Source organism: Bubalus bubalis, chromosome 13 (genome assembly GCF_019923935.1).
Source record: "Bubalus bubalis isolate 160015118507 breed Murrah chromosome 13, NDDB_SH_1, whole genome shotgun sequence".
Classification (NCBI taxonomy): Eukaryota; Metazoa; Chordata; class Mammalia; order Artiodactyla; family Bovidae; genus Bubalus; species Bubalus bubalis.
In genome coordinates this window covers 11,614,363-11,638,436 of record NC_059169.1, presented here as the reverse complement: position 1 = coordinate 11,638,436, position 24,074 = coordinate 11,614,363, and the positions used below count along the sequence as shown (strand labels likewise).

The 24,074-nt window shown below is 47.4% G+C and overlaps 1 protein-coding gene across 4 annotated transcripts in view; it reads right to left on the bottom strand.

The window, feature by feature from the left end:
* Positions 1 to 24,074, bottom strand: part of STK24 (serine/threonine kinase 24) — a 142,471-nt gene that overhangs the window by 67,336 nt on the left and 51,061 nt on the right. The window contains exon 1 of one of the 4 annotated variants that reach the window (XM_044927126.2): positions 22,901 to 22,922. The exons of the other annotated variants lie outside the window; for them this stretch is intronic. Within the exon in view, the coding sequence (XP_044783061.1) occupies positions 22,901 to 22,906 (6 nt within the window). The 5' untranslated portion in view covers positions 22,907 to 22,922. Of the gene's footprint in view, positions 1 to 22,900; positions 22,923 to 24,074 lie in introns of those variants that run through there. 4 annotated transcript variants of the gene reach the window in all.

Genomic DNA, 24,074 nt, shown 5'->3' with positions numbered 1-24,074 from the left:
GAAGCACGAAGCCAAAAAAAAAAAGGCCTCTGAGCACAGAAATAGCCGTCACGAATCCCAGGCCTGAACTCCCACGCACTGCTCTTCACACAAGGGGTCCTCGGCTCTCTGCTCTCCCACAGAACATTCTGGTCCACCGTCAACACGCTCTCAGCGAGGCCAAGCCCTGGGGTTCCTAACCCACAGCAGCAGGCTGGGCACCTGATGGCAACCGGGGCACAGACCCCGCCATGCCAGGCAGTGCCCCGATTCATCACTAAATCTTGGACCATCCAGGACCCTGCCCCCTCCCCGGGTAAGTGGGGGAGGGGAGGGGGAATGCCAGCCAGCTCCCATGGGGAGAAGTCTGGAAATACCAAACTGGAATAGTCAAGATGCAGCCCCCAAAGGGTCTGCTGCAGACACACAGATCCCAGACCCTGCCCACAGTTGGTCCCTAGAGCTAGCTTCTTTCCAACAATCTCCAGAGGGGGACCAGGGAGACAACCTCCGCAAGTCCCTGCCATAAAGGACCTGTGGCCGTGGGACCGAGCCGGGTCAGAACAGAACCAGGGGAGCATCAGAGGCCCCGCGAGCACAGGGTTCCTGCTTTCCCAGCCCACCCACCGGAATGACTCAGGACTCACAAGACCTTGTTCAGCAAACACTGTGAAAGGAAGCTTTGACCTAAAGGCAGATCTTTAAAGGACTTCCGTCAAGATGGTTTACTGCCAGACATTAGTAAGGTCATCCCCGCGGCGCTCTACCCCAGATGAACCACCTATTACACAAACGGAGCTGCACTCCTCCCAGGTCCTCTCTGGTCCTACCCTGGCAAGTGTGGACGTCCCAGCTCCCATTCGAAGGAGCCAGTCCTGCAGAGGGAGCCCAGGCTTCAACATAACTAAGGTGACACTTCCGGTAAAGGAAGGCGTCCCTGGTGGCTCAGATGGTAAAGAATCTGCCTGCAATGTGGGAGACCTCGGTTCCATCCCTGGGTGGGGAAGGTCCCCTGGAGAAGGGAATGGCTACCCACTCCAGTATTCTTGCCTGGACAATCCCAGGGACAGAGGAGCCTGGCAGGCTATACCCACTGAGCAACTAACACTTTCGTATGTATTTTACTATTAAAAAGACAAAAATAGCCTCTTTTAAGAAGGCAAGCGAAAGGCACGTTTACGCTGCTCTCCTCTGATCCACAGTGAAGTTAATAAAATGAAAATAAGAAAAAAGGTCCATAGGTCCATCTACAATCAAACTAGGAGATGCTGGCCGAGTCACCTGGAGGAAGAGCGAATTGGACAGAGGATAGGGGTGCAGGACAGAGGCGACCCGGGGGCCCTGCAGTGTGCTGGGCACCCTGCCAGACAGACGGAACTACCCCCTCCAGAGACGTCCAGGCCAGAGCAAGCCCCAGAGAAACATGCAGAGACGCCTCTAAAAGGGAAGGGACGGTGAAAAAATGCAATAGGGAAAAGGCAGAAGGAATTCCCAAGGGAGAGGGGAGACATTTCAGACAAATACTTCTCTTGACTCAAAATTAAAGAAAACTGGGACTCTCTTTTCAAAATCTCCCAATCAACACGGCTGGAGACAGAGATAATAAAATCATTACCAAAATAAATATCACATTAAGAGCAGCAAAAAGTAGACAAGACATTGCCGAAAACAATGACAGAACAAAAATAAAACCGTGTAAAAATGGAAAAACTGCAAAGATGAAAGGGAACACAGAAGCTGCTAGATACGGAAGCAAAGATGATTCCACATATACATATGTATTATACCTAAAAATGGATATAAGGAAAAGGCAAAAAAAAACCTCACTTCTGGTTTATCCTCAGGAAATAATTAAGACGAGTGGAAAGATTCACAGAGTCATTGGAGATTTCCATAATTTCTTTTTAAGCTGCAAATTACCTAAGCAGACATCAATTAATTACGGGAATTACCCTGCAGTCATACAATGAAATACCAAGCAGCCACTCGAAACAGTGTTGATTTACTGACATGGAAAAGCATCTTGATGTTTAAGAAGGAAAAGCACAATTCAGAGCAGCAGGCAGAATGCCTCCAACCGTTGTCGTGTGTGGAGAGGGGGCAGGTGACACAGTCACAGAAAAAACGTGGAGGGATGCACACTGAAATGCTAGAAGTGGTTCTGTTTCACTTCATCTGCTTTTCTGCATCGTCCCCATTGTTTAAGACGAGTTTATTTTGCGAATTTACTAAGAGCAGAACAATATCATTTCCATTTTTAATGAACAGAATCACGTACAGAACACACACTAAAAGACGAAAAAACGCCAGTGTTAAACTTCAGGAAGGAGATTCAGTTTTCAGTCCACAATCCTTGGATTAATGCATTCTGGCTACAGAAGATCAGAGATCTGTAACCCCATTACCCTAAACCAATCTGGACAATAATAAAGAAGCTAAAAGCAGCCAATGTCCTTCTATATTAGATTACACATTTGGAATTATATTACACCAAACACTAATTACTATGTTACTTTTAAGTAATTCTCCCCGTCAGGAGAACCGGTATACAAAACAAAAATACCGGAAGAGAGAAATTACCTGACAGAGCTCAGGAAAACGTAATTCCTGCCATAGCTGCATTTATTGTCAAATCCACTTAATTTTTTTTTTTTTTTCCTAATGCGAAACAGGAAACATGGAAGTGTAAAGAAATTGGGAGCTCATACGAATTCCTCAAGAGACAGGTAGTTCGGGACTCCTTTTAAAATCTTTGTCGTTCTAGGATGCACTCAAGGAGAACAAGGAGAGAAATAAATTACATTCTATGACATCGTTCCATTTAAAAGACAGCACAATTAATTACAAGTGGCTTCTCACTTACAGGCAGAGAACAAGATGTGACAAGACAGATGCGAGGCGGATGCAGGTGTCCAGCCGATGAGAGGAGGTTCGCCTCCCACCACAGACCCCGACGAAGGCCCTCTGGGGGCCTGCGCGGGGCACTGATCACTTCTCCCTGATGATGGTCTTCTCCTGCCAGGGGTGTCCCTCCCAGTCCAGGCAGCTCTCCAGGGGCCAGGCTCACAGATGGAAAGACCCTCCCCCACCCCCACCCTCCGCTGTCAAACACCTGCTTCCCTTCTTTCCAATAATGTCACAAAATCAAGCAGCATTTGAATCATTCATTTTAAAAGCCTTTCTGCATTTTTCTGTTTTTTTTTTTTTAATGATGAAATTATCAGAACTGTCAAAAAGCTTAGGTGCTGTGGATGGTATCGCCACAAGGTGACTGATTCTGCCAAGAACACAGTAAACAGAAGCCAACTCCGGTGCTTCTCAGAGGCAGCAGAGGCCTTGCCCGCTGGGGACTGCCCTCTCTCCTTTCTCCAGGCCTCCTTCCAGCCACCCCAAAGACAAGGGCCCTTTATCACCCAAAAAGGCCTTCGTACCTCCAACCCCACAAACACAGGTGCTACAACCTCCGGCCTGGAAACTTAAGTCCCGTTTCTGACTTCCAAAAAGGCACCGAGAACCAAGCAGCAAGCTCCGAAGAGCCAAGAAGACGGATTTTCTCAACTAAAAACTGACATAACACGTTGACTCTTTGTGCGTGTCATGTGAACCCTCTTAGAGCTTTGATCCCTGGGGCCCTGTAAGAGCCTCAGAGCTCCTTCCTTCTATACTTGTTTTAAAGAGAAGTGAAGTCGCTCAGTTGTGTCCGACTCTTTGTGACCCCATGGACTGTAGCCCACCAGGCTCCTCCATCCATGGCATTTTCTAGGCAAGAGTACCGGAGTGGGTTGTCATTTCCTTCTCCAGGGGATCTTCCCAACCCAGGGATCGAACCCGTGTCTCCTGCATTGAGGGCAGACGCTTTACTGTCTGAGCCATCAGGGTTGTTTTAAGGCATGATTTTTTTACATTAAAAAATTAACAACAGGGCTTCCCTGGTGGCTCAGTGGTAAAGAATCCGCCTGCCGATGCAGGAGACACGGATTTGATTCCTGGTCCGGGAAGAACCCAGATGCCAGGAAACAACAAATTCCGTGTGCCACAACTACTGAGCCTGTGCTCTGGAGACCAGCAGCTGCAACTGCTGAGCAGCTCTTGGGCACCAAGAGCCGGAGCTCCACAAAAGAAGCCAGTGCACTGGGAAGCCCGTGCACCGCAAGGAAAACCCAGCGCAGCCAAAAATAAATAAAAATTTAAAAGATGATGCCCATAAAAAGAAAACATCAACAGGGTGCTGACTGTGAGATGCTTTCCCCGTATTTGCACTGAGACACCTTTTTGTCTGCTGACTCTCAAAAGGGTATGGTTGCCGTGAGAGTGGCGGAGGGGAGGTTAGGAGCTGTCAGCTTTAACTGCCCATCACTGTTTTCTCTGCAAGGACCCCAGTTTTTTTAGCGATCAACCCAATAACCTTGGCCTTATTACCGACTCCTCCTGACCAAAACTGAACAAACTGAAAAGAAAAGGACAACACAGACAGCTAACCTTTTCTAGACGTCAGCATCACAGCTTCAATCAATCCCTCCGATGTATCGGGCCCCCAGCTGCGGTCTTACCCATACTCAACCATCTGCTGCTAAACCCTCTGGCTCCACCACACTGGCCACCTGATGAGAAGAACCGACTCATTGGAAAAGACCCTGATGCTGGGAAAGACTGAAGGCAGGAGGAGAAGGGGACGACAGAGGACGAGACAGTTGGATGGAATCACAGGCTCAATGGACATGAGTTTGAGCAAACGCTGGGAGATGGTGAAGGACAGTAAAGCCTGGCGTGCTGCAGTCCATGAAGTCATGGTCACAAAGTCAACTCTTTGAGTTGAGTGACTGAACAACAACCAAACCCTCAGGGAATGGATGCCATCTATGGGGCTGGGTCACCAGTCCCTCCCTTCTCCCTTGAGAACTCAACTCACACTCCAGTGCGGAAATCCACTGCAACATCGGGCACAGTGTGAAGAAATAACATGGCGCCCAAGGCCAGATGCCCGGGTTCAAACCCACCTCCGTACTAGTGATTTGCTTCTCTAGGACTTAGTTTATTCAACTGTAAAAGGACAGAAAGGCGCATACATGTATACTATAGTTTTCCTGAGAATAAAATATGAAAATTAACTTTTAAAGCTGCACATAACAAATGATCCTGGGTTTCCACTCCAGTTTGACCTGAAGCCTTAGCTGCATTCCTTTTCTGCCTCATGACTGCCAAATTCCACGCAGTTGTCGCTGAAATGCAGACAACTGGCAGCCTGTAAATTTCAACTAATGGCTGGATATGGACAGACAAATCACCAAGTGTCAAGCAGCTGACCCATCTCAAGGATTTATCCTCAAAGCACACACCTGACCACATACACACATCACTCGCCTCCCTCATGCCAAGTCTTTCTCTAGGAAACACAAATGAACTACTTAATCTACTGCATGACCTTCAACATGCATTCTGATCTCTCAGGCAAACCCTAAGTAACAGTAAGTAGACAAGCCTGGAATCATGACCCAGGTTTAGGACCAGAGTGGTTCCGACTCAGAGGCCTCTGCAATCGGGCTGTTGCTAATACAACCGCACGGGAAGCTCCATCCTGAGACTACAGGTGACACAGGCTGGGAAACGCAAAGGTTTCAGCGAGAAGGACTTTTTGCTGCAACCCCTTGAAATATCATCAGCTAACCATCGACGAAGCTTAGCGACTCCCTCCGTCAGCCACACACCTCTTCCCTTCCTGCCTCTGCGTGCAGAACCTCAGACCAGGCTGTCACCCCTTACAACTCTTTAACTGAATGACCCTGACTTTTTCTACAGGAACCTCACTCACTCATTTAACTCATGACGACGTTATTTCTAGTGACCGGAGCTGTGACTCTGCAGGGTCCCCCACGACAGCCAAGTTCCATCCTCCGCAAAGGGGCTGTCACCCTAACTCACCAAAACTTCACCACTGGTTGCTGCCAACTGAGCTAATTCTTCAGAAAACATGAAAGCATGATTCTCCTACCCCTCTTCCCCGCCCCACTTTCAATAGGAGCAGCCTCCCCCCTATAGTTTTGTCTTCTCAAAAGATAAACGACCAGTTAACTGTCACCAAGTCCAACTGTGCTTCCTGATACCCTGGCCTCCCGTGAGAGTTCACGGACACAGCCATCCTTTTCCTGGACCAGAGAAATCAGCCCCAGGGCTCTTGGCTCCCATGTAAAATCACTAACTTGCTAGTCATTTTTGTAAAAAAAAAGAAAAACAAAACTGTCCTGTCTCGTCTGAGGCCCGATTCTAACTATGCACAAGAAAACGAGACCATCTACACTGTCTACTCTGCTTCAAGTGTGTTCAGTCCAATTTAAAAAAAGAAAACAAAAACATCTCTCTTCTGAATCAGGAATGAAGACTAAGCTCAACTTTTTAAAAAAAAAAAAAAAAAAAAGACACACAGAGAATACTGCACGTATCAAGCCTACCCAGGTTTCCAACTGTTCCTTATCACCTCTTCCTCAAGCAAACCAGAAAGAAGCTAAGCCCCCTTCAGGATTGGTCTGGATTGTCCATCCAAGTCAGGAGAGACCACCTGATCTGAAGCCCCCATCAGACTTCCCCTTTGTTTTTCAACACTTGTATCCTACTCCAAACTAACAGTGCCCCATACCTTCTCTTCCCCATCATCTCAGGTGGGAGAAGGCAAGGAAAAACCCGTCACCTTACTACACCAGTCACCCCAACCTACAGCCAATTCGCGGAACAGACCCGTCGGCCTGCAGAGTCCTGACCCACTGGACCGCCTTGAAGAACTGCTCAGATACACACTTGCGTGCCGCCTGCTCCAGGAAGGCCTCCTTTCTCTCTCTCACTTTCTCTCACCCTAGAGTGCCTAAGGCCTCCTCTCTTTCACTTTCACTCACTCTAGTTACATCACCCTAGACTGCCACCACTCACTGCAGCCTGCCCATAGCTGTCAGTGCATTAAGGACAGAGGGCACAGCTCGCCCCTGCCAGCCCCGAGCATGGCGCCTTAACACAGCAGACTAAGCCTCTGCTGGTTGACGAATGAGTCTCATGTCTCATTAGGAACATGAAAAGCACTTAAGTGCTGGGAGAAACCCAACTGCTTCAAGGGTCCTGATTAGAGGTTAGTGACATTTCTGATGGAACTGCTGCACAAGGGAAGAGAAAAAACCATCAAATGGAAATCCCAGCCTTCCCTTCAGTTCTGAACACAAGAGAGTGAGCACGCCTTTGCAATTAAACAACCAGACTCCTTGCCTTCAACGTACGTTACTCCCCTGGGGAACAAAATCATACAATCCTGCATTGTTTTTTCTGTTTAACGATTATACACTACTTCTATAATATTTTTAATAAATAACATTTTTGACAGCTCAACTTTTTTTTAACAGGAATCTTTACATTGGCGGGGGGTAGGGGTGGAGTGGGGTGTGCACTACGTGGGTGTTTGTCCCTTCTTCACACACACACAGCCCCACAGAGGCTGAGTCAGCACCCATCCATCCCTGGGGGAGAGCTCCATCCACTCAACCCTGCTGGGAAAGGACAGGATGAGGGAGTCAAGACAAAAAAAGGGGGGGAACCTACTTAGAGAAGGAGGTGCTTCCATTTTCAGTTTTTGGACACTTAGATTTTTAACTTAATCTCAAAGTAACTGAAGGGTCAGAGAACCGAAATGAGCTGTGCAGAAGTGCATTGTCACAGAATCTCCCTGTCGGGTTCGGGGGTGGGGGTGGGGGGGTGGCTGCCAAGAGCCACTCACTTCTTTCTGAGGTGGCACACTGGGTCTGGGCGCCCCGAGAACCCCAAGTGTGAGCGGCGTTCGTGGTCACAGGGACACGGGCAACCGCAGGGCCACCACGCCAAGAGACACCAGAAACTGCAGAAGCTGATGAGGTTTGGGAAATGGCGTACATTCACAGAAAACCACTTCAGCTGGATGAAAGTGACATCATTTAAGAACGCCCTCCTTGATGTTTTAGGGCAGTGAAACTCTTCTGCAGGATACCAGAAGGGAGGATACACGTCCTGACACATTTATTAAAACCCACAGACTGCAATGCACTGTCCCACGGAAACTATGGACTTTGGGTGACAAGTATGTGTCACAGAAGGTTCATCCCTAATAAAAAATTACAAGAGTCAGGTGCAGGAGGCTGACAGTGACGAGCAGCACAGAGGGCCTGGGAAAATCTCCGCATCTTCTGCTCAATTTTGCTGTGAACCTCAACTGCTCTAAAAAAATAAAGTTTATTTTTAAAAATGAGTAATCTTCATTGCTCCAGTTACCCACTCCCCCAGCCAGTCCATACTTCCCCAAAACACTTACGGCCACTGCTCTTTACCGAAGGGTATTTTTAAATGGGCCACTTCACTTTAATTATTAAAATCACCTCTGGCTAAAACTGTAATAAAACAGGCGATCTGATTTAACCTGTCAAGTTTTATAAACGGACACCCCCCAGACCCCCAAGTGTTCTAAAATATCGTGCCTCCTAAGAGATTAGATAAACCAAAAGTAAACCGACTCAAACTCCAAAATCCCCTTCTCATTTAAAACTAGCATTTTAGGATGCTTAACCTGTACAACTATTAAAGAGAATTATTTTAATAACATAATCCAAAAAAATCCACCCTGAACACGGCTTTCCTTTTTCCCCATTACTCTCCAGGCTGCACCAGGCCAGGTAAGAAGCACCACAGGAAACCCAGCATCACCCGTCTGGGGTAACAAGAAAGCTTGGTTGGGGTTAGAGTTAACCCAGAGGCTTCGACGGGCTTCCGCAGTGGCTTAAGCAGTAAAGAATCCGCCTGCAATGCAGGAGACCCAGGTTCAATCCCTGGATGGGGAAGATCCCCTGGAGAAGGAAACGGCAACCCACTCGAGTATTCTTGCTTAGAAAAGCTCATGGACAGAGAAGCCTGGCTGGCTACAGTCCATGGGGTCGCAAGAGAGTTGGACAAGATTTATCCACTGAGCAACAAGGGGCTTCTACAACGATTTCTGCAAGTTTAACCGAGGTCTAAGACGTCTGAACAACATTCTTGCAAAATTCTGCTCTCCAGCTCAGAAAGTTATTTTCTGAGCCACTTCAGGCATACCATTCATCAAACTACACATCAAAGGCTCGCGGGGTCAAAACTAAGTCTGTACTAGGTATTTGGAACGCTGGCATACGGTTTATCTAATCAAACTCCCATCACCCAAGCAACGACAAGCTGCTCTGGACTTCCGGACAATCGGCTCATGAACTGCTCCCGCTGGGGACAGACAGACAAGCCACGCCCCCATCCTGGGGCCAGGGTGGAAATCACTGATGCTGTGACGGCGGCAGAGCTCAGCGCAGAAGGCCTCACAGGTGCCTAACAGGTAAAGCGGGGTGGGACAGCAGATGCCTCTGAGAGCTGAACGCAGGCTACACCCTCTCCAACAGCCCTCCCCACAGTGCCCACGCCCCTCCTCAGGAGGCTAACCACCCTGATGACCTCATTCATAAATCAGTAGCCTGGTCAGTCCCCAGCCTGGACTCTTCGCCCAAGCTCCAGGTCCATGCACGTAACCAGCTATTCTGTCCCTCCACCTGCATTCCAGTCCTCTGAAACAGAAACTCTATCTGTGTAGCTTCTTCCTTGTCTATGCCAATAGGTGGTCCCGTGACTCACTCACCCCCACACCCAGGCCAGATCCCGAGGGGCTATGCCAGGACTCCACCCTCCCTCCAGTCCAGTCCCTATCACCAAGCCGGCTCATTCCGCCCACAGCTCCCTCCTGAGTCCCATCCACATACGGAGACCTCTGTCCACCAACAGTTCATCAACAGCCAACCCTCCACCTCTCCTCCAGTCCAAGCACCAAACTGTCAAAACAAAAACTGGTCTCATTCTGCCCCTTCAAACATTCTCCGCAATGCTGCATCACTTAACCAAAGCCCGAACCGCTAAGCACAGTCCTTTATGAGCTGGTCCCCTTTTCAACTTCGTCTATCTCGTTCTTTAACAGTCCTGCAAAACTGAATTACCCTAACCCTGCCCTCTTCCCAACACCCTGTGCTATTAAAACAAAACCAAAAAACCCCCTATGCTTTTAAATACTCTATTCTGTCTAGATTCCTTCTGTGTGTATGTGCGGGGGTTGCTCACTCGTGCTGACTTTTTTCGACCCCAGGGACTGTTGTGGTTCGCCAGGCTCCTCTCTCTATGGGATTTCAACCAGGCAAGAATACAGGAGTGGGTTGCCACCCACCTGCTCCAGGGATCGAATTCGGGTCTCCTGCAGGAGCCACCAGGGAAGCCCGGATTCCTTGTGCCTTCTTTTAAAAAAGAGCTCAGGCATCATTTCCTTCATTGATCTTCAAACTGCCACCTCTCAGTATAATTACTCCTCCTCGGTGCTACTTCTGGGCCTTATACTTCCTTCTACAACTGCATGTGTACCAGTGAAAGTGTCCACTCGCATGCCTCTGCTCTAAGACTGTAAGCTCCCTGAAGTCAGGGTTATCATTCCTCTTCTTCATCAATGCCAGCACAGACTATTCTGCAGCCCTAGACATCATGCCTGGCCCATGCCATCAGTCCTTCCCTGCCTCACATTCTACCTATTAGGCATCTGCTTAGATCAACATACCTTCTTCCTCTCACTGAGGAAGATTGCTACCGGTATGAACTTGTATAAATGCTTTCCCAACGACTAACTAACATCAATTTTAAAACAAAGAATAGGAACTTTAACTGAGAACTTCTCAATGAAATGTAGCAAAGAGGGACTCACTCCAGAGATGCAATATGAGGAAGGCATCAAAGGATGGAGAACAAGGGTCCTGGCGGTAGCCGGGAGGCCCAGTAGGACGAGAGACCAACCTGAACTCAGATGTTGCACAGAACCAGGCCTGCACCAAGAGTTGCAAAGAAAAATCTTCCTTCTTTTCCAGCTCTCTTACACCAACTAGCTTCCTGCCTGAAGAACCAGAAACTCTTAACTCATAGTTCAGTTAGGCTTTTCAAGCCTAGCCTCACAATTTAACCACTGTTTACAAATTCATTTCTGTTAAAAAAAAAAAAAAAAACAGGCTGCACTTCTAACCAACAAACTTACAAATGAAATCTGAAATGTACTTGGGGATTGCCCATATTTTAAACTTCAGACACATGAAATCAATCTGGTTTTTTTTGTATCAAACTGTAACAGAGGTGATCATGGAAATTACAAATAAAAACATTAATAAATCCCTTATTGTGTTTTATAAAGTACTATAAAGTAAAATGGCCACACTGACTACATTACTACATAGAATTTCAGCTTCAAATAGCAAAGATCTTTTATAAAGTCTGACAACACGTCCTCTATTTCTTTCATTGTTCTCTTCCCCAACAGTTTCCCTTTCTGTGACCACTTTTGTAAGTGTGAAACAAATAACTAAAGACAATCAGTCACACAATAAGGAAAAATGTTTTAAATCTGAATAAAGAAAAAAGCAAATCGGTTCTAGCAAAATTCAGTCATGCTGTATTTTCATATCATTGCTGTGTATGTTTCCCTACGTTTTTCTACTCATCAAACATGATAGAAATCCAGTAACGCAGGTCAGTGCCCCTTAACCGAATCCTCAAAGTCTCTGGGACCGAAGAGTTTTTCGTAACTCCCCTGGAGGTGGGGAGACTAAACTGATCAGAACCCACATGTCGGGAAAACCTTAAGTGGCTCGGGCAAGGCAGGCACCATCAGCACCAGCGGAACCTCACTCAGGCGCGCACCCTGGGCGGGCAGAAAACACGTGCACACGGTCTGCGCGACTTCACTGACTGCGGCCCCATCGCTCGAGACAAAACTAGGGAGAGACACATTCATCCTCATCTGGGGTGGGGGGCTGGGGGGGCGGGAGGACTGTTCATTCGCAGCAATGATTAAATTTTTAAGTCACATTATTTGCACCTATTATTACACCTGCTAATTTCTACCTCTTCTACAACTTTTCATTCAAAGACTTTTTAAAAGAGACACGCAGGACATAAAAAGCTGTTTTAAAACTAGGACTTTTATCACATACACAAAATATCCATCTGAAGAACAACCAGGAAGAATGCGATTCAGCCAGGCAGAACTCCACATCCCGCATCCACAGAGGACAGGCAGTCAGGAAAGGAGATCAGCTGTGTTGTTCTGAGTTAATGCTCACTGTTACACATGCGTGTACACACACAATGCTGTTACACACACGTGTACACACACATACACACGCACAGTCTCTGCAGGTTCCTGTCCACACAACTGTTACAGGGCAAGGGGCCCAGAGTGAATATGTAATAACACAAGGAGAGCTATCTAACTCACTCGTGTTAAGTGAAGCAATTACCAACAAAAACTTGTTAAATAACAACAACCAGTGCTTTCCAATAACACTGTTGTGGGAGGGGGAGGATGACTAATTTTTCTTTCTCTAAAGGCAAAAGGAAAAAGCAGCAAGGTAATTCCATATCCACCAGCAGAGCCAAACGGGAACGAGTTTCTGGCTAGAACTCTGTGTCCTAAGGATGGGCAGGCCCCACGTTAAGGAGGTGAGTCAGAAACACCATTAAAATCATCACAAGGAAAACTGCAGGGAAACGGGCGTGATATTCACGATCCATTTCTAAATGGAAAACAATATACCAAGTGCACCTACGTGTGACCGCCATCGCTTAGAGAGACACGCATACAGAGACAACAACTGGAAGACAGCTATATTCAAGAAGTGGGTTTACAGATGCTCCTGCTTTAAAAGCAGGAGCTTTAATGGCCGATGGACTGAAGGTGTTCGTCCATTTCTGGACTTGACACGAGTAAGTTAGATGCTCTCCTCCTCAAACCCCCACTTCATGATGTGCAAAGTGGCCAGAAGTCCTCACGGCAACCCCCGCCACCACCCCGCCCAGCACCTCCCCCTCCATCCCCACCCCTTCTGAACTGGATCATCGCTGCTCTGATGCAAAAAGATGAACCAAGAGAGAATCGTTTTCATGGAATTTCAAAAACCGAATCATTTAATGGCTTCAGCTAACATATAAAGAAATAACTGATGCAACAGGCTAGGTATAAAATATAAAATACCTCAGAATGTTGAGAATTTTGCCACATTAAAAAGGCTTGTGGGAGAAAGAGAAGCTGGGATGAGTTGAGAGAAGAGCATTGAAACATATGCATTCCCACGTGTAAAACAGATAACCAGTGTGGAGTTTGATGTATGACGCAGGGCACCTAAAGCCAGTCCTCTGTGACAACTTGGGAGGGATGGAGTGGGGAGGGAGGGGGTAGGGGTTTTCAGGATGGAGGGGGACACATGTTTAACTACAGTCAATTCATACTGACGTATGGCAAAAACCATCACAATACTGTAATTATCCTCCAATTAAAATAATTTTTTTAAAGGCTTAATAGTATTTTATCAATTTAATAACTTTTCACTCCCATTAATTTTCAGGATGTGGAGGGTTTTATCTTTTTCCTTTTGGAAATATAAAAGTAGTAAAAAATGAAAACCCATTTTATAGGCGTGCACACACATATCAGTATGTATTTATTTGGGGAGGAGAGCTGAGAAGGCGGCCTCTCACTAAACCGTTTGCTTCACATAAGCAGTAACTGATCCACAAGATCAGAAAATGTATAGATTCCTGGGAAAACTGCTTTTCCACTAAAAACTATTCTAAACTGCGTGATCACTTTAGAAGACGGCTCTGCTTCACGGTATGGAGAAACAGAATTTCATCCCACAATAGCCAGGGCCGAATCTTGGTGCTGGGGGCGCTGAAGGCCCCAGGCCCACTGGTGGGTGACCTGAGATCCCCACCACTCAGACCCAAGCACGTCCCACCCAAAGCACAGAAAAATACAGGCAGCCTGGGTCAGCAGGCCAGGAAATGCAAGCAGTTTCACTCCACGTAAGCACTTCATTTTTTCTTGAAGAAGACACTGGGAGGAAGGCATCCTGAAGGACACAAAAGGGGTTTTCTTGTTTTGGCTTTAAAGAAAAATAAAAAAGAAACCCTTCAGATCCTTTATTAACAAAGGAAAGGGAAGAGCCCCCAGAATTCACAACCGCCTTTCTGGACACAGTTCATCCCCTAAATCTGCTTCATATGCCATTCACCCTCATACTGGAAAATGCCCATACAATGAACTGCAAAAAAAAATTACAACACAGTTAAGAAAGAAAAAGTCCCCTACCCCTTCCCCACCACCAAAAACCACCCTCAAATAAGCACGTCTAGCTAATCACAGGACACGCTAATAAAGGGCTGCTAATGGGGGGCTCAGACGGTAAGGAATCTTCCTGCCAAAGCAGGAGACTCAGGTTTCGATCCCTGGGTCAGAAAAATCCCCGGGAGAAGGAAATGGCAACCCACGCCAGTATTCTTGCCTGAGAAATCCCATGGACCCAGGAGCCTGGAGGGCTGTAGTCCAAGGGGTCGCAAAAGAGTGGGACATGACTGAGCAACTAAACAACACAGAAATCGATTGTTTTTTAATTAAAAAATCAAATCAACCAATTCTACACAAAAGCACAAAACCTCTGACCTCCAAAACATGGAAAAGACTACTGGTCTGGAATAGTATTCTCAGTTCAGAGACATGCAGATCTTTAGTTAAGTGTTAAGCAGAACAACTGTGAGAGAAGAGCGTCAACTTTGCCCAGGGGCGCCCACTCGTTTCCTAGCTGCCCCCCACCCTCCACCAGGCACAGCAGCAGGCCCCCCTCCTGGGCCAAGCACCAACTCGGAGGCGGACGACAGGGACCTTCACTGCAGGTCTCTCCTCACAATCCAATCAAGGGGGAGAAAAGGCGACAGAATATCAACACTAATGGCTTGCCAGGGGTTCCTGGGCACAGGACCCTGGGGTGACCCCAAGGGGTGGGCAGGGAGTGTCTCCTGCAGGGTGAGGGGGTCCTGGGTGCTAAGCTGGAGTTTATATCTGGTCAGGAAGCCACCAAAGGGTTTTAAGCAGAGGGCGACTTGATGGAAACAGTTAAGAGACGACCCTGACAACGCTGAGGAAGAGCTTCGGGCTCAGGACCTTTGTTCAGGCTCAGGGTTTCCCAAGAGAACCACGAAGGCTAGTCTGAGATGCATTTCTTAAAAAACAAGGTTCCAAAGTCAGACAGACATGGAGCACATGTCTTCCTCTGCCCCTTAGCCAGTGTGTAATACACACTAAAACGGTTAAGTTCAGTCAGTTCAGTCACTCAGCCGTGTCCGACTCTTTATGACCCCATGGACTGCAGCACGCCAGGCCTCCCTGTCCATCGCCAACTCCTAGAGCTTACTCAAACTCATATCCATCGAGTCAGTGATGCCATCCAACCATCTCATCCTCTGTCGTCCCCTTCTCCTCCTGCCTTCCATCTTTCCCAACATCAGGGTCTTTTCCAGTGAGTCAGTTCTTCACATCAGGTGGCCAAAGTATTGGAGCTTCAGCATCAGTCCTTCCAATGAATATTCAGGACTGATCTCCTTTAGGGCGGACTGGTTGGATCTCCTTGCAGTCCAAGGGACTCTCAAGAGTCTTCTCCAACACCACAGTTCAAACACATCAATTATTCGGCGCTCAGCTGTCTTACGGTTCAACTCTCACATCCATACACGACTACTGGAAAAACCATAGCTTTGACTAGATGGACCTTTGTTGCTAAAGAGTCCAGCACTTCTTTCCACTGAAAAGCCTATTCAACTTTCAAAGTCAGACCCGTGCTTCCAAAGTCAGTTTCTGAAATATACGCCCCAACTCGCCAGCACTGACTACCCACTGAGCCGCTCTGCAAATGGGCACCAACACAGTATGCGTCCATGATGAGGATTTTTAACTATGGTGCAGTGGTTCTCAAACTGGCCCTGGCACACCTGGCATCTTGTTAGAAACACACAGTCCACCCCAGACTGTCTACATTTTACCAAGCCCTCCAGGCAATGGATGAGGGTAAACGCTGAAATCTGAAAAACCACTGTTACAGGCTGCTTTTTCCAGTTAACTACTTCAGCACGTTTCAAAACAACCAGGGCAACACCCTGAGAGGCAAGAAACAGACGGCAGAGGCTGCTCTCCCACCCCAAGGGTGGCCTAAGGGCTCAGCAGAGAGAACTGAGACAAAGAGAATGGAGACCAGTAACCTCCCCCAATACCCACCCTCCGAACTCCAGGAAGTCAATTAAAAATAGCCCTGGAACGTGAACAAAATCTTCTTCAAAAGTCAAAAAAAAATTATGGAAATAAAAGTGCCCTCAAATACCAGCAGTTACTGGCCCTGGACTGGGGTGGTCTCAGAGAAGATAGAGGAGCAACCAGGTCCTTAGGGAAACAGCAGCCACGTAGACGGCGGGGCAAGATCAGAAATGCTGGGTAGGAGGCACTCTGGTGGAGTGAGGGCTAAAAATCAGGGCTCTGCTCCCAGGCACGGAGCCTCAGTCCAGTTTCCTTTAGCCTCAGTTTTCACATCTGTAAAACTGGTCCAATAGCCCTTCTCACAGCGGAAGCTCTGAGGATAGGCCAAGGGCATGAGCTGCCCCCGCCTGGGGCCCTTGGGAGGAGAGCAAGAGAACAAAGTTCCCTTCCTACAAGGACCCCACTGTCTCCTTGACAGGCATCAATGTGGCAACGCCCAAAGACCTTTTCCTTTCCCTGCTTATCTCTCCAGGTTCCCCAGTGAGGCAGAAGGAAAAAGCCACCCGCCTCCCGGTAGCAACTTCTGAGGAAAAAAGCAGTTCTTCGTACTCATCCCTCTTTTTCTTTTCAAATTACCTCTCAAGAAACATTTGGTGCCACGATAGGGCACTGCACACATGGGAGGTGGCGCACACAGGGCTTTCTACCGCAGGCTCTCGGTTCAGCAGGAGTTCAGGTGCCAGTTTGACAACTGTGAGTCAACCGCACTGAACTGGATTTTTACAGCGATGCTGAGAAAACTGCTGAAAACAGCTGCTGGCCAACGCCCGGCCCCTGAGTTCTAGATTCCTTTCCATTTCCACTCGTTTATCACCGTGTGCTTCTATCCCCAAAAGGTACTTTGTTTTCAGTAAGAGATGCAGCCTTGGAGCCAAGTGCCCACTAATGCGAGCGTCTGAGGAGCAGCACGGAGCCAGGAACGGGGTCACAGGGACACACGCCCAGGGGCAACCGGGTCGCATGGCACCTGACCCACCCTGGCGGTGCCACCCCCGTCCTCCCAGGAAGCCCACACTCACTCCCGGACCACAGCTGCACGCTCCAAACAGCAGTCAACTTAAGCAAAAGTTTCTCTGACAAGACACTGCAGGCTGCCCTGAAAACGGTTCTGGGTCCATGGGACCCTGAGACCAGAAAATGAGAGACAGAAGGGAAAAGGGGTATTCAAGTCGGGAGAGGTGGGGGTCACAGACAGAAAAACAAGGGTGTGTGTACACCGCCTCTTTCTGACGGAGAGAAACCAGAAGGCAAGATCCCAGGAGGAAGAGGACAGCGGCTCAGAAGGCCCTCCATGCACCACGGACTGGGCAGTCCTGACCTTGGAATTCACCTTCTACTTCATTCATCTGTTTAATATTAATATAAACAGTGGAGACACTGTCACGATTCTGGAGGAAATAATTTCCAACCCGTAACTAAATACACTGCCAAAATATCAACAAAGGAGAAAGGCAAAAAGAAGAAATTTGCAGATATCCAAGACCTTAAAAACAAAAAAAACCCACTATCTCGCATGCACCCTATTCACAAGAAGGCCACCACAAGGTATGTTCCAACAACTCGGTGGTGGAAGCCATGATGGCAGGAGACACAGAACACGAGCCAACCCAAGACAGCAATTCGAGGAATCCGGGCGATGAAGGAAAGGACGACCCAGGATGCCGGCGGTCCGGGCCAAGAGGCTCATGGGAAGGAGTCTCCAAAGAAGTGAAACGTGACAGACAGCCTGTGTGCTCCACCTGGACTCCCCCAGGGAAGGTTTCAACCACTGGTCTGGGGCTGGGGTTGAGTGAGTTACAAGTGCTGCTAAGGACTAAACGTTTATGAGTACCCCCTACCCCATCATATGGTTCAGTATTCTTGCCTGGAGAATCCCATGGATGAGGAGCCTGGCGGGCTACAGTCCATGGAGTCGCAAAGGGTTGCACACGACTGAGCAACTAACACACATACCCCATCATATGGTGAAACCCAACCCTCCACCAGTGTGATGGACATGACTAGGTCACAAAAGTGGAGCCCTCCAGATTGGCAACAGTGCCCTTGGAAGGAGAGCCCCAGAGTACCCCCCAGCCCCTGGGCACTCAGAAGACACCTAATCTGCCAGAGCCTTGACCTTGGGCTTTCCAGCCTCCAAAACTGTGACAAGTGTTTGTTTAAGCCACTAAGGGTTTTTAATGCTATTCTGTAACAGCAGCTCAGACTAAAACAATTACATTTCCAAAAAAAGAACTTCCAAACAAGACTTGAAAAAGTAATCCTGGTTTAATAATGACCGGCTGGGCTTCGCGATTCTGGAGTCCCATTAATGTACACACAAGCATCGGACCCAAGTTATCCTGTAACTGCACTGGGCTGGGGGAGGGGAGGGACAAGCCAGGGAAGGAGGCAAGGACTCAAGAACTAAATCCTCAACATCGTCGGGGTCCAAAGTCTACAGACAGGGGAAAACCCTATTTGCAAATGCTCTTTGTGAACAAAGAAGTAACAGCAACTTCCAGCCAAGAGCAAAGGGGCTGCCTTCAGGGAGAAAATGGAAGCAAAGGGCAAGGAACTGCCTCTGTTCCAACAAACCCTTTATCACATACATAACTTTTTAAATAAAAACTAAAAAAAAAAAAAAAACCCTAAATAATTAACATAAGACAAAGTGTCTGGACCTATGGGGTCCTTTCAAATCTTAGGGCCAGAAAAGTCTTTTGAAAAACAGGAAGGGACTAAGCGGGAAGATAAACACAGGCTGACTCTCTGGTAAGCATTAATATAAAACTCACAAAGTTCCCACAGTGTATTCAGATACCAACAGGGCGCTGAACACACAGCCTCTTCTACTGACTGAGGTCTTCCTGAAAATACGAAGGTCTGTAAATGGAATGCTGTCCCCAGTAGGGTGTACACAAAATACCTTTAACCCACAACTGGGATGTTTTATAATTTGTCTCAAGCCAGGCACATCTTATTTCTCTCCTCTCAACCTTGGTACTAGTCTAATGGCAGAAAGCAAAGGGGAACTAAAGAGCCTTTTGATGAGGGTGAGTGAGGAGAGTGAAAATGTTTGCTTAAAACTCAACGTTCAAAAAACTAAGATCATGGCATCCGGTCCCATCACTTCATGACAAATAGGGAAAAAGTGGGAGCAGTGACAGATTTTGGGCTCCAATATCACTGTGGACAACAGTCATAAAATTAAAAGACGCTTGCTCCTTGGAAGAAAAGCTGTGACAAATCTAGACAGCATATTAAAAAGCAGAGACATCACTTTGCCAACAAAGATCCACGTAGTCAAAGCTATGGTTTTTCCAGTTGTCATGTACAGATATGAGAGCTGGACCATGAAGACTGATTGCCGAAGAACTGATGCTCTCAAACTGAGGTGCTGGAGAAGACTCTTTAGAGTCCCCTGGACTGCAAGATTAAACCAGTTGATCCTAAAGGAAATCAACCCTGAATACTCACTGGAAGGACTAATGCTGAAGCTCCTATACTTTGGCCACCTGATGCAAAGAGCCGACTCACTGGAACAGACCCTGATGCTGGGAAAGACTGAAGGCAGGAGAAGTGGGCGACAGAGAATGAGATGGTTGGATGGCATCACCGACTCAACAGACATGAGTTCAAGCAAACTACACAAGATGGTGAAGAACAGGGAAGCTTGGCATGCGGCAGTCCATGGGATCGAAAAGAGTCGGACCCGACTGAGCGACTAAACAAACAAAACCTTGGAAACCAGGGAGCCCTTTAGGTTTAGGAAACTCCATATCATCCAGGAGCCAGGTGCTGTAACAGCCCTGTTTTTGTCCTCCTCAAAGCATTTGGCACTGAGAGTTTGAAAGGCATTACACTGCAAAAACGTAAGTTCTGGGAGGGGAAGGGCTGGCCGGATGACAGGGCCTGACTCTGAGCAGCAATGGAGGGATAACAGAGTAAACTTTTTATTTCCTGCACTCCAGCCCGCCCCAAGATTCCATTACTGATAACAATGCTGAGCCCAGCCCAAGCACCAAAAAAGCCCCAGCTGGGCTGGTTGGGTGTGGTCCATTTCCTGCAGGTATGGAGTTGCCTAGGCGGCAACTCTGAACCACTGGGAGAAATTACCCAAAAAGAGAGCAAAATGACCTGTTTCACAAGAAACCCTCAGACTCCTGGACAGACCTCAGTGTTGTCTGTAAAACACACAGCAATTGCCAACAGGTTCATTTCCTGAGAAACCTGAACCCAAGTCCTAGAAAAATACTGTTCAACTGAAAAGCTGTGTCAATCTGCGTCAAACAAGCTCCATTATGCACTCCAAAACGGTGACTCGAAGATGGCCACAAAAATTACAGAAAGGAACAAGAAAAGGCGATGGAGACTGCCATGGACACGTAACCACCCTCCTCCAGGACACAGTGCTATGTTATTGGCCCAGAAAAATCTAATCAGACCAATTTCTACTTGAAGGTCGACTGGTTCCATGCGAGATACTATCAACAACGTTCCCTGATACAATATTAGAACCAAAACGTCCTGGACTCCTCCAAGCTGTTTTCTTTTTTCTAATCTTCTGACAACCCTCTCCCTTAAGAGCTGACTTTACACAAAACAAATTCTTAACTTTCTTAAATTTTGCTGAAAAGAAGAAGAAACATGAAGTCTTGAATATTAAAAAAAAAAACAACTTAAAAACACGCTACTAACAATAACAGCAAAGTGTCTTTATTTTCCTTGTAACATCGCGTTGGGAAAAGGTCAGAACAAATGCAAGGGGCATGAAAGAGTAATAAAGACTATAAAACAAAGGTTAAGAGTTCCCATCATGGACTTCCCCTGGTGGTACAGAGGATAAGAACCCGCCTGCCAATGCAGGGAACACAGGTTCGATCCCTGGTCCGGGAAGATCCCGCCTACCACGGAGCAACGAGGCCCGAAGCTCACCTCTGAAGAGCTGCCACCAACTCCTGAGCAGGCACCAGCGCGCCCAGCATTCTTCCACCTTCTCCCACCACAGGGAGGAAGCAGGCTTCTGAGGGCACTCAGCCCCAGGCAGCCGGGAATGCAGGGCCTCACCCTGGGTGCCACCCGTCCAGCTCCAGTCCCACCTAGGCCCCTCAAGCTCACTTGCCCAACCCCGAGCCCTGCTCTGTGCGGCCCCCCACCCTTCCGAACCTTCCTCGGCAGAGCACCCTGATCGGCCCTCGCTAGGCTGCAGACTTCCTGAGGACAGGCCAGGAGGAGGCTTCACCTGCCAGGGCTGCTGGAGAAACACGCCGCGTGTATGCGGGCTCCCCATCCAGCCCAATGCCAGATCGCACTCCACAGATTGGCCTTCCCTTCCAGTGCCTCAGGGCCCCCCACCTCACAAATACCCCAAGTCCACACACTCACACGGACCTCTGCCCAGGGTGCAGGGTGGCAAGAGGCTGAACGCGGGGAGGCCTCTTCCACAGAAACAGGAAAGAACTGTGGAGATGGGCCACCCAGAAGGAAGAGTCAGAGAGCGCTGAAGGCACAATCAAGTTCAGCCATCCTCCATTTGTCTCCAGATCGCCGGCGCACACGGGTGTCCCTGCAGCCATCCTCCATTCGTCTCCAGATCGCCAGCGCACATGGGTGTCCCCAGGGGGAGCGAGAGCGCTGGTGAAGTGTCCCAACTCACTGCCTATGGCCATTCAACGTTTCTCGCTCCCCACGCAAAAGGCATTCTCAGCAAAGGGTTCTCCAAGCAGCAAGAGAAATAGAAGGATGATGGTGACAAGTAGAGACTTTTCTTTTCCAGCTTTTCCTGTCAACGGTCTGTACTTTCAAATATGAGACTATCTTATATGTAGTTGCATGTTAAGTCGCTCCAATCAAGGCTCTTTGTGACCCTATGGACTGCAGAAAACCAGGGTCCTCTGTGGATGGGATTCTCCAGGCAAGAATACTGGAGTGGGTGGCCATGCCCTCCTCCAGGGGATCTCCCCGACCCAGGGATCGAACCTACGTCTCTTTACGGCTTCCTGCATTGACCGTGGGTTCTCTGCCACTAGCGCCACCTGGGATGTATGACAACACAGGCTAGAGCTGACTGGGCCCTAACACATGTGTTACACATCAACAGAGTATACTTCAGTGGAAGGACGAGATGATCGGATGGCATCACTGACTCAATGGAAGTGAGCTTGAGCAAATTCCAGGTTAGTGAAGGACACGGAAGCCTGGCGTGCTGCAATCCATGGGTCACAAAGAGTCGGACACGACTTAGCGACTGAACGACAATACTTTAGTCAGCTGTGAAATCAATTTAGTTTTGCAACGGCTCCTTTCTTCTCTTGAATAAAACTCATCGCACAGCAGCACACAAGCAGTGAGGATTTTGAAGTAAAATGTATTTCTTACATGGGTCACAATTCAAGAGGTTTAAAGTGACTCATAAAATTCCATGATAGAAATTTATAAACCAAGATCTAATTCTAACTTACAACTTCTGCAACTAAAAGCTGATCAGTGCTGCCGTCTCCAGCTGATGCTTGCTCCTCTTTTAATCTGAATTAAATTGAGAGAAGCAACAAATGTTCAATGAAGGACAGGGAGTTATTAAATCTACCACTCAACCTAATTTCTTTATGTCTATTTGTAGTTACTACATTCAGCTCGTGATTTCCATTCTTCCCTAATGCTAATGAAACTGGATGTGGGAGGTTAAAAAAAAAAAGGAAAACTGTCCCCCACCCCCAACTCTTATGAAACAGTTATTAAAAAGGATAACTCATTCCGACTTACAGCCATCAACCCCTCATGGAGTACCTGGCACAACAGCAGTTCAATAACAGTTGCTGATGGAACAAACAAAATATCAATCTCATATTTTAATTTCTTCTGCAAATCCAAGTTAGGATGAAACAAATGTTACTTTCTGCTAAAGTAATAAGACAGTAATTCAGCAAGGCCAGTAGGAGTATGAGTTCAAAAGTAGGAAAGACCTGGTCTCTAGTCACAAATTGCCACATAATGCACCTTCTCACCTTCGGTCAGTTCAATTAGTTTCTGCTGGTTTCCACCTCTAGAAAATAACATAAATTACACCTGTGCCTCAGGTGGTACCAGTAAGAATCAAGAGGCATAAAAATGATTTGCAAGACAATGAAGAAGGATGTTTTAACTGCAAGTATTCTTTTAATTCAGGTTTGTTTTTTTTTAAGGATCTTTGCCTAGGCTGCCTGAATCCACTCTGCTGTCTTTCTTGAAATTTTTAAGCCATCTCCACATAAATCCTGGTCAGGAGATGAAAGAGGAAAAAAGGGAGGGAGATGGGATTAACAGGGCAAGGGCACAGGTGGGTTAGTACTTTCCTCCCATTTTATCCTGGAGAGCCGGCCGAGGCAGGTGTGCCTTTAATTTAATCCTCAATAACAACTCTGAGGAAGGCCTCCCTGGGCACCAGCAGCTGCTGATTCAAAGCAGAAAATAAAATGTGTGTGTTGTTTTTCTTTTGGAGTGGAAGGGAGAAGGAAAGACTATTCCTTCCCAAATGGCACATCAGAAACAATCATCATACATTGTATGGAGGCACTTCAAACACAGGGATGACTCTGTCCAAAGCCACCTTGCGCCGCTAAAACTGCAACAGCTGAAAATCTAGTTGTTTCAACCAAATAAAAACTTACCAGCCTTTATACTGAGAAAGCAAAATAAAAACAGCTCCCTTGTAACCTTATGGAGGAAATATGTTTGGGGAGGCAAACTTTTTTGAAGAAATGTATCTTCCTTATCCAAGACTAAGAATTCTGGCCCACACTCCTGAAGCAAAAAATTAAAAGGTGAGGACAAAAAAAAAAGTGTTGAGACTAGATAACCACCTGGTGACCATCTGATACTGACTTGAGGGCATCAGCCAGAGAGGCTTTAAGTACCTTTTTAAATAGATTCGCTTTCCACAAAGGCTGACTACACCTCC